Genomic DNA, 11,739 nt, shown 5'->3' with positions numbered 1-11,739 from the left:
CCACGTTTAGTTTAGTAAGATTAGTAGTTTAATGTTTCTTTTTATTGTTCTAGATCAGATTTTAGCCATGTCTGGATAAAACCTTAGTTTTCAGTTCTACATTAGACTAGTGCTTTTCATGTAATTAGTTATCAGAAATGGTTTTCTTTTTGTGTTTCTATCTAGATTTTTCAGTTTTGAGCTTAATGAATGTTTGATCACCTAGCTAGGGTTTTAACATTCCAGTTAATCAGTTAATAGAATCCGTAATTGTTCTTGTCAACTGGTAATAAGTAACAACTATCAGATTGGTTATGTTTTGGGATTTAACTCTGATATAAACTAAAAAAATCATACATTTATGCTTTCGATCTTGTGAGAAGTATTGGGTATTGCTGGGAATTTTACACAAAACTTAATGCAACTTTTCTGATGTTAATTAAGAACTTGTTAAATTAGACAGTAAAAAGTTAGGGTTAACTGAAGAGCTTGTTTTGGTTAATTTAATTAGGTAAAAGACATTTTACTAGAGCTTGTTAGGTTTTCTCAGTACCAGCTTCGATAGAACGCATTCTAAATAGCAAATATGAACTAATTGCATGATTAGGAAAGTCGCAACAGAACTGAAATCATTAATTATATTGATTTTAGTTTAATTTAATATCACTACATTTTTATTTTTTAGTTTAATTTAAAATCCCCCTTTTATAATTTATGTTTTGACTAGAATGTGCCTAATGCAAAAAGGCATTGACCATTAGGCTGTGTACGTGAGGATTCAACCCTGCTTCCCTGTGCTATATTTTTAGTGCAACCAACAATGATAAATTTATTTGTTTAAATAGGGTGTGACAACCAGTCTAACATATAGATTTAGAAAATCTTCATATAATGTCATGAGATGAATTGTTTTTGAGCACGATGATGGAAATTTTTCTTCACATTGAACATCATTTTTATGAAATGATTTGACAAACTTTTCACTAAAGGTAACATAATAACTTTCTTCAATCTTCTTGGATTTCTTTTATAGCACTCTGTACACTTTTTATGTGAGACAACATCCTAAGAATATTGCTTCTTCTACTTTGACATCAAACTTGTTGCGACTTTCCTTCGAAATGTAAGGAAAGCATCTGGAGCCAAAAACATGAAAGAATTTAACATTACGTTTACAATTATTCAGATTTTCATAAGGAGTAATGATAAATCACATATTAATGTAAGAACGATTTTGCGTATAGCATGTGGCGCTGGTCGCTTCAGCCCAGAAATACAATGAAAGATTAGTGAATGATAACAATGTCCTCATAGATTCATAGAGAGAATGGTTTCACCTTTAAACTACACTGTTTTGCTGTGGAGTGTATCGTGATGAGAAATTATGACTAATTCCTTTACTTTTCAAGAAATACTCAAATGCTTGATTCTTGAACTTAGTTCTTGTCACTTCGAATCTTCTGAGCAGGCTTTCGCAATTGCAATTCAACTTGCTTCAGAAAATCTATAAGCTTTTGCATTGTCTTTGACTTCTGTTTAAGAAAGAACACCCAAGTGAATCGAGAAAAATCATCAACAAAGATGCGAGAGACGTCTGTGTCATAGCGAACTATCCTCCAAAGATTCTTCGGCAATTAAGCAAATAGAAGGTTTTCCTTCAATGGGCTTTATGTTAAGAGGATACATTTCACCTTTCCTCTTATATTTTAGAATTACTTTCTCCGATTCTGTGTGAATAATTTCAGATCCTTCCTCGTCAAACGAAACTTTTAAGCCAATACCTAAAACAAGTTGAGAAATGCTTATCAAATTATCTTGTAATCCTTCAACATATGCTACCTTCCGAGTTATGAATTTTCCATTAGTAATCATGCTATATCCTTTGATTTCTCCAGTTGAATTGTTTCCAAACTTCGCTTTTCCTGCATCCTTTAGACATCGAAATTCCCTTAGTTCTGATTTCCTACCAGTCATGTGACCAGAGCAGCCACTATCAATATACAAATCTGAATCATACTGCTCGTCACGCATCAACTGTGACATCACACCAATTTAGGAACCCAAACTGCTTTCTTAATCGAAACATTATTCACATTTTCACCTTTTCGAAAATTGGAATCTTTTTATCACACAAATTTATTTCAAAAAGTGGAATTTTGTGTTAAATAAAATCTTTTGCTTTTGGAATCATGTTTTTAAAAAATTCATTTTCGTCTTTCGTTTGCTTTTTCTCAATTTCCTCCAAACTGAAATCTTGATTTGAAACAACTTTCTTTTGAACAAAACCTTGTTTTGTTTTGGTTTTCTTTGAAAAATATTTAGATTTTCCATTTTTTGAAAAAGAATTTGAATTTAAATTTGATTTAATTTTGGTGTCTTTTGGTGAATAATCTTTTAGATTAAAAGTCCTTGACGAATTAACAAACATTTGATTTTTCACATGAGATGAAGAACAAACATTTTTTTTGATTTTTTTGCAGAATTTGTCAATGACTCTTTCTTTTTCCAAAATTTTTGTCTTTCTTTCAAAATCTTTTTATATCTAGCATTCATCTCCTTTTTCTTTTCTTTATTTTTATTAACAAAATAATTTTATCGATCATTTATTTAGATTTTCCTTTCAAATCGTTCGACCCATCAACATTACCTGAAACAGATTTCACATTTTGAATTTCAATCATTTTAGCAACCTTATGTGAAATGGTCACATCATTCAAAGATTCTGAAATGTATCTTCTTTTCACTTTCCAAGATGTCTTTTCTGAAAGTCCTATCGTTTCATCACCATTATCAATTGGTCCAGACCAAAAATAAGCATCACATGAATTGACATTATCAGTGTTAACAATTAAAGTTAAATAAGGTGTATCGATCATGTCCAATCCTTTCATAACAAAAACTTGATTTGCTGTTTTCTAAACTTTTGGAAAAACAACTACTTTTTCTTTCAAAATTTTCATGCCTTAATTTTTAACAAATTTTTCAAACTCAATTGAATCCTCAAAAATCAAATTTCTTTTTGTTTCTTCATCATGTTTCGCAAAAGAAGAAAAATCCACTTTCATCTTCAACTGATATTTCACTCATGTCGCTTTCATCAAATTCAGAATCTTTCACAAAATTGTGATTTTCTTCCGAATTCAATTTCTGACACAATGAGTTATATTTCTTAATTGAATTCTTTTTGATTTGTTGTTTGTCTTATTCTGTTAACACATCATTCATCATCAATTTATTCTCTTTTGATTTCAAGAATTCATCAATCTTTTTAAGTCCAACTTTATATGAATCACTTAATGACTCGTCAGATGAAACAGTTGATTCATAATTATAACATTCAACTTCTATCTCTTCCTCCTTAATTTCTAAGAATGGACGCATCTTTCTATGCATATCTTTCGCAATGTCACAATTAAGATGTAGTTGAGTAATATTATTATACAGACGGCATGCAATCTAACAAAATATGTTTTACGATTTCATAAGAACCCTATTATCTCTTTTCAACGAAATGACATCATCCCTAGACCTAGAGATCTCATTCTTCAATTCGTTTATTTTTATTATTTTTTTCCTCATTCTTATATAAAATCTTGCTAAGATCGTCATTAAGTTTATAATTTCTTATAACGAGAAATAGGACTACTTAAAGATTAAAGGATAGAATGTACCTTGTCGATTATCTTTTCGCATCCTTTCACATGCTCACGAACAATCTTTGTGGAAAAACACACATCTGAACTTGCTCCATCACCAACGAAATAACCTTGACTTCATGAACTCACGCTGCTCACCATAAAAAACTTGTCTTCGCTTGCATCTATAGTCTCTTTCGCAACGTAACATTCTCAATGTGTTGTCTTCTTTACCTTATCATCTTCCGAATCTGTCTAGCATTCTTCGACATTTCCATCATCACTATCTTCTTCACCAACAATCAATGCTTTCTCTATAAGCTTCATCTTGTGAAGATCCTCAATCTTCTGCACATAGTTTGCCTAATCTTTTTTCCCTCCTTTTTCTCATGTTATTTTTCTTAGCATGCATTCTTTTGCAAAATGATTCTTTCCATGACAGTAATTACAATCGAACCGTAAGTCTTTGACGAAGTTTTTCTCCTTCTTCTCATATTCCTTCTGATAAACTTTATATCCTTCTCCTTTTTCCTTCTCAGAATTTGAGTTTCCATTTCTGAAATTACTTCCTACATTGTCACCTGTTCTTGAATTGTTATTCTTGAATCGAGAAAAGTTTTTCTTGAAGAATTTCTTTGGATTGGTAACCATGAGAGCTTTTATTTCACTGGTAAAACCATCATCAGTACCATATGAGACTGAATCATTTTCAACAAATTTAGACTTCTTTCCTTTTGAACTATCATCTTTTGCAACAAACGCTAATGGAACAACATTTGGAACAGACTTCACCTCTTCCAAAACTTCAGTTTCATGAGATTTTAGAATTCCAACCATCTTATCCAAAGTGTAATTTTAAACTATTCACGAGCTTTAATAGTTTACAATATGGACTTCCATTCAAATTTCAATCCATTCTTTAATTTTACTTTTTGATCAATTGGTTCCCTCTTTAAACTATGTTTCAGTATTCTACTAAGTAAATGAATAAATCGATTTACTTCCTGATCAAGAGTTCCATCGGATTTTTTCTTGAACGGACCAAATTTAGAAAGAAGAGTTGTCTGAACAGAATATTTGAGATCATCATCTCCAAAATACAATTCTTTCACTCTATCCCATATTTCCTTAGCAGTTTCAAGAGAACTCATTAATCTGAATGTGTCTGGTGGAAGAACAAAAGACAGTTCTCTATTTTCTATTAAGTTGTTTTGTAATCGATCCTTTTCATCCTTTGGAATGTCTTTTTTTTTTCATAAATGATGTTATCCAGTTCTTCTTGAGTTTTGACAACTTCCTTTGTTTTTGTGTATTTGTAAGTTTCCTTCGTGATTGCATGCCAGATGCTCGATCCATGAGTTTCAATGCCAATAATGTAATCTTCAAAGTGAAGAACCCAAACTTCATAACCTTCAGGAAAAGAATCGTTGGTTGACATTCATCTTGTTTCATTCTATCCAGATACTCTATTGCCTTGTCCATCTTTCCAACGTGATACAATACTCTGATGAGTACACTGTATGTTGTTGAGTTAGGTGAATAACTCTTCTTCAACATCTCCTTGAACACTACAATGGCATTTTCCATAATGTCTTTCTTGCAAAGAACTTGAATGAATGCGGTGTAAGTGGAAACAGAGGGAAGTATCACTATTTCAAGCATTACATCGAACACCTGCCATGCCTTTTGGATCTCACCTGAAACTCTAAATTTGTGAACTATTGTTGTGCAGGTAACAAAATCCATCAAAAATGTTCACCGTTTCATCTCGAAGATGAACTTCCAAGCTTCTTTAATCTGACCCGAGTTGGCTCGATACCACTCTTTACCATCTCCCTCAATAGCTCGAATGCTCTAGGCATTCACTTAATCAAATGAAAACCATTCGCAATGATGTTGTAACTGATTGTATATGCTCTCAATATTCTCTTTAAAACCTTAAAAAGGTTATAAGCCATTTCAGCTTGTTTAGATTTGCATAAAACATCAAGAAACATTTTGAAGCTATTCAAGTCTTTTTGGCAGCCATGTTCATGCATCGACAAGAAAACTCTTACGGCTTTATCGGGTTTTCCAGTGGATACGTACCGCTCGGTTATGAAAACAAATGCTTTCGGCGTGAGTTCCAAAAAGTAATGATCATTTGTAATTGGTTAACGATGATTCGGTTTCTGAAACTGAAAGTGGGATTGTTGATTCAGAGAATGTAGAGAAAACCCAGGTTCATAAAGAAGTTTAGGCAGTTGCGGAATAGGTTAAAAATAGTCTGGATTGGGAGAAGAGTTGCAATATACATTCTGGAAAATGGGTGAGAGATGAAGAGTACCCGATTTATAAACCTAGATCTTGCCCTTATGTTGATGAAGTTTTGATCGTCAAACTAATGAAATATTTGACGAAGAATATTTGAAATCGCAATGGGAGCCTGATTCATGTGAGCTTCCAAAATCTCGTTCTTCAAAAATGATTGTTTTTTTTTAAATCTTATGCATCTGGTAGATGCATAGTTTGGTGGTTCACTCCCTAAAAGGGAGTTTGCTGTTGAACTTTATTCTCTCTCTCTCTCTCTCTCTCTCTCTATATATATATATATATATATATATATATATATATATATATATATATATATATATATATACATGATATTGCCTTATTTATACATATTTTAGGCAATATTTTAATACGTTTTGCTTAATATTTTAGTTATTTGCATAGATAAGTGGTACTTATAAGATTAAAATTGTATTTTGCTGCTAGAAGGAGCATTCTTGAAGAACAAGGACTAAAAGCGACAGGAGATTGAACTTTGGAGGCTTGGAGAATTAAAGAAAAGAAAATCCACGAAAACAGCTGAAGCCACGTCGTGCACTTCACTTACACGACGTGGAATGGACGATTCTGGAAGATGAGTACACCGAAAGTCGAAATCCTTGCCCGATAAGGGTTCATCCAAATATACGACGTGGAGTTTAACGATAAGAATATATATCATTGGTACTTACGAGTTTAGGAGGTTGGCTGGAGATTAGAAGTTCCAGAATATGAATTTCAGAGGAAGATTAAGAGAGAAATCAAGCATTGATACTGGAAGAAGGACAGAAAGATAATTACTTTACTTTTGATTTGGTACAATTTATTATGTCTTTATTAGTTGCAATTGTGTATTTGACTTTAGCTATGAGTAGCTGAATCTAGCTTCTTCTATTAGCTAGATGAAGCTGGAACTCGTGGTTTGGTTATGTTAATATAGATTTTCCTAGTTGTTTAATGTCTTGTGTTGATTGTTTATACCTAGCATGCTTAATTTGATACTAGATTGCTTAAATTCATATTCTGTGTAGTTTAGTGACCATTAATCAGCATGAATTTGATTACCTAGTAATTTAGTGAACATTAGATTATTAGAGCTAAGATCGAACCAATCTTAGATAAGTAATTAAAGTATTGAATTTTGCTGTGCTGGAGACACATATTGTGACCATAATTGTGTTTGTTAGCTCAATCTTACATAACTCCAATCACATCTAATAATTGATTATGTGTTAAATTATGTATGACCATGCATAGCTCTACATGAATTAGTTCAATATTAGTAAATTTGCACTTGAATTACTAATAATACATTAATTGGTAACCAAAAGGAATTGTCATAATTAATAGTTAAACCATCGAGGGAAAGTGGATTCAAACTAACAGAAGTGTTTTTAATATTTGATTGAATTGTGTTTGAGAATTTAAGTTTGTCTAAACTTGCAAAATTAGATAAAAACCATTTTACTTTTGTTAGAATTTTAGATTAAGTTAATAGTAAGTAGGTTAAATAATTAGTTCTGTTCTCTGTGTTCGATACCCGAATTTTGTGCTATACTATTTGCGAATGGGTTCACTGCCCTGGGTCGAATAGCTAGTAGAATAGTAGGTAAAATTAGGTGTAGCTCTTTGCACGCATCAAGTTTTTTGGCGCCGTTGTTGGGGAACAGCTTATTTGATTATTGATTTATTTGCTTTAGGTTAATTGATCCTTTTTGTGGGGTAACACCAGCAAAAAGCTAAGTTTCTCCATTAGTTTTACGTTTTTTTTTATTATTTTTAGTTCCTGTTGAGATTTTCTGCAACAACACGAGGTGGTGCTCTTTACCACGTCGTGGTGACCAGTCAGTAGGCGATTTTATGTAGTTTTTGTTCAGATTTACATTTTTATTTTTTCGTTTTATTGCAATAGTTCATGACCAGAGGTTCCAACACACCTTTGGTATCACCACTTGAAGATCCAGAGTCGGCCCATCACAAAAAGACGAATAAAAACGTAGAAGAAAACCAACCACCAAAGAAGTGGCATTTCAAAGACCTTAAATCGGTTTTTGGAAAGAAGAAGGGAAATAACGTAGGAGAGTTGAGCAATGAAAAGAACGACGAAAGCAAGTTTGGAAGCTTTGAATAAAATCCTAATCCACAAGAATCCGAATACGAGTCCGAACCCGAATTCGAACTAGAAAAGAGTGAACCCAAAAACGAGCCAGAAAACGAGATGGCAAACATTGCAGATATGTCCATGGGAGCATACAAGAAGAGAATCCGAGAGGACACCAGTCCCGATTTAGTACAACCTGCAATTCCTGCCGCTGCAACATTCGAGTTGAAAGGACACATTCTTACTGCAATTAAGGACGTACCATTTTCTGGGAAGGATCATGAGGATGCTTATAAGCACCTAGATGAGGTCAATGACATTGCAGACTATTTCAATGTCCCGAATATTCCTAGAGAGACAGTTTTGTTAAGGATGCTTCCCGTTACTTTTAAGTGAGCTGCCAAAGATTGGTTGAAGGCACTACCACCAGGTGCAATTACTACTTGGGCACAAATGCGTGAGAAATTCCTAGAACAATTCTGCCCACCATCAAAGGTATCTAAACTCAAGAAGGCAATAGCCAACTTTGAGCAACAACCAGGTGAGTCGCTTTATGAGGCATGGGAGCGATATAAAGGGTTACTAAGAAACTGCCCTCAAAATGACCTTAACATACAACAAGAAGTGTCTATCTTTTATGACGGGGTGAATGTCATGATGAGGCAACTCCTTGATTCTCAAGGACCACTTACGAAGAAAAATCTGGCTGAAATCAAGGAGTTAATTGAAGAGTTCTCGAAGCATTCTCGTGAGTACCACAATCCAAGACATGATGGAGTTAAAGGAATTGGGGGAGGAAATTCTGAAGACATGGCTGCTGTAGCCATGCTAAATACTACGGACCGAAGAATGACCAAAATGGACCAATCAATTCATGCGATTAGAGTTGGTTGTGAAAGATGTAATGGTATAAACTTAACAAAAGATTGCCACTTGGATGAAAATGGAAATAAAAAGGTGCAAGTTTGCTACTCGAGTGGAGATAAGTATGACGAAAATTGGAGGAAACCAAAGAAGGAGTGGTTACCATATGATGAATATAAGAAGCTGAATGAAGAAAAATATAGATAGACTGACCGAGGCTTATACCAAAAAGAACAACCACCTCCTGAAAAGAAACTTGATCTTGAGTCTATGTTACATAGATTTATGGAGGCTTCTGAGAAAAGAGACGATGAGACCGATGCAGTGATAAGGGAACATCAAAATATTATGAAGGACCAGCAAGATTTGCTAAGATATCACCAAACATCGATCCAGAATATTGAAGTCCAACTAGGTCAACTAACTACTTTTTTACACGAAAAATTATCTCCAAAGATTTCTGAGACAAAGCCTCAATCACATGTAATGGTAACAGAAACTGAAGAGGATACCATCTCTGAGTTCCTTGAAGCATTAGAAGTCGACCCATCTCAGATCGGACCAAGCTCGAAGAAGTCACGATTAGAAGGAAAAAATGTTGCTGAAACACCGAACCCACGACGTGGGAATTCAAAGCCCACGACATGGGCAGGGTCTGATCAGAAAAGCTTTGATAATGTGAAAGCTTATCGTCCTCCGCTTCCGTTTCTGTCACGAGCTCATATCAATCCACTAGAGCAGGAGCATTTAAAGTTTATGCAACAAGTGAAGGGTATTCCAATAAATACTCCTTTCATTGATTCATTATCTAAGGTTCCTGAATATGCGAAGTTTTTGAAAGATCTACTTGACACACGCCAGCAGCTAGAGAAGAATTCCAAGGTAATTCTTAGTGAGCAAAGTTCTAAGGTGATTATGGGAGAGTTACCAAAGAAGATGGGAGATCCTGGACGCCTCACTCTTCCATGTGAGTTTGGGAATAATTTGAAGACTTATGCTTTACCTGATTCAGGAGCTAGCATAAATCTAATGCCTTACTCGTTCTACCAAAAGCTAAATCTTCTAGGTTTGAAGACTACAATAATGACAATTCACATGACCAATCGTTCAGTTAATCATCGAGGGGGCATTGTGGAAGATATCTTGGTAAAAATTGGGAAATTCGTGTTTCCAATTGATTTTGTCGTTTTAGATATGAAAGAAGACGTCAATATCCCAATCATTCTTGGTCGCCCTCTACTTAATACTTATCGAGCCCTGGTTGACATTCGCGAGTCAAAACTCACTTTAAGAGTTGGAGATGATGTAGCTACTTTTGGAATAAAAGATGGTTTTCAAGGGAATGATGTTCAATGTGAAGTTTTCAATATCGATGAAGAAAATAAACTTGAAGAATTGGAAAAATTAATGGAGGAAGAGATTCAACAAGTTAAACGCACCAAACCAAGAGCATCTGTTCAACTTGTTTTTGAAGTGATTGCTTATAAAACTCCAACATCTTGGGTGAGTGAGGAAAGTGAAGACTTGGTATCAAGTGATGAGGACGAAGTTACTTCCAATGAGAAGAGACTAACTATGGATAAGAAGATGGTGCCCGTGGAGCTAAAAAATGAAGAAAATGCAAAACCTCATCTTGTGGAAAATAAGGGAATTAAGAGAAAGCTTGAAGAAAATGATACAAGGGGTAAAAAAGAAAATTCTAAAAAGGCATATGTTAGACGAGTTCAAGCGTATAAAAGAAGGTGTAAGGAGCAAAAGATAAAAATGGTGGGGGACACTCCGACAAGTTCAACGTGAGGTGACACAGAGTCTGGCTCATGACTCCAATAAAAAGAAGCGCTTCTCGGGAGGCAACTCGAGCTCAGTAAGAATTTCTTTTCGTTTTGCATTTTTTTGGTTTTTGCATTTTTAGGTGATTTTTAGGATAATTAATCATCTAAACATCTTAATTATTTTAGAAATTAGTGAAAATCAAGTGTGGGGTCCTTAAAAATTGAGTGGTAAAATAAATTAAGGTTTTTATAGTAAAATGGATATTTTATGTGTAAAACCTCGACACCACCTCGTGGCGCAAAAGCCACGTCGTGGTAAGTTCATGTGGCCCGATGATTTTAAACCCAGAAGACGAGCCCACGAAGTGGAGTTGAAGCCCACAACGTGGATTTTAAAAAGTCACGGGGGTGGACCAGTTTATACTAAACCCTTTGACCAAAACTATCTTTACTCTCCATACGCTCGGACGAAGAACAATAGCCCAACATCCAATTTCCTGCCATTTTATTCCAAAATTTCTTGCATTTTGTTTGTCTCCTAACAACATTTGGTATGTATTACATCCACTGATTCTATAACTTCATTCCTATTTTATGCATTTGGTGGTTAGGGTTTATTTAGAGATGAAATACCCAAAATTGAGTAGTTTGATTAATAATTTCCCACTGCATGTGTGATATAAGACCTTATATTGATGAAATTAACAAACCCCAAGTGCTATTGTTGGTTAGTTTTGACCATATTTGGACCGATCCAGATTCACGACACAGACTAGTTCCACGACGTGGAGTTGAATCCCATGACGTGGAATCTGGGCGACCAGTTTCCTATTTTGGTTTACAATTTAATCTCTTGGTTGTTTTGGTTTGTTTTGTTTGTTATTGGTCATTTAAAAAAAAAAGGTCCTCGAAGGGCAGTTCCTCAAGCACAAGACCCTATTGATGTGTCGAGTATTCACCCACTCTACCGGTTCCCTCAAAACATTTCTCGTACTATGTTAAATTAATGATAAAAATCTTTTAGGGTGGTTGTACAACCGCGAGTTCGCAATTGCTCCTATTGTGGATTGACCATGGT

At 34.4% G+C, this 11,739-nt stretch overlaps 1 protein-coding gene and 1 non-coding gene across 2 annotated transcripts; both read right to left on the bottom strand.

Moving 5' to 3' along the window:
- Nucleotides 1-1,578: 1,578 nt before the first annotated feature.
- On the bottom strand, nt 1,579-2,022 carry LOC145104595 (uncharacterized). Its single transcript, XM_079041815.1, has one exon. It carries the CDS (start codon nt 2,020-2,022, stop codon nt 1,579-1,581), a length of 444 nt encoding a protein of 147 aa, XP_078897941.1.
- Nucleotides 2,023-8,526: 6,504 nt separating this feature from the next.
- On the bottom strand, nt 8,527-8,633 carry LOC145110175 (small nucleolar RNA R71). The gene has a single exon (XR_013709555.1). It is a non-coding gene; the product is annotated as a small nucleolar RNA R71 (small nucleolar RNA).
- Nucleotides 8,634-11,739: the final 3,106 nt, after the last annotated feature.

The sequence above is a fragment of the Lactuca virosa genome, chromosome 4 (genome assembly GCF_052849685.1).
Source record: "Lactuca virosa cultivar CGN04683 chromosome 4, Lactuca_virosa_CGN04683_v6, whole genome shotgun sequence".
In the NCBI taxonomy this organism is placed as follows: domain Eukaryota; kingdom Viridiplantae; phylum Streptophyta; class Magnoliopsida; order Asterales; family Asteraceae; genus Lactuca; species Lactuca virosa.
The sequence above is the reverse complement of the archived record's forward strand: the minus strand, read 5'-3'. Positions and strand labels throughout refer to the sequence as shown.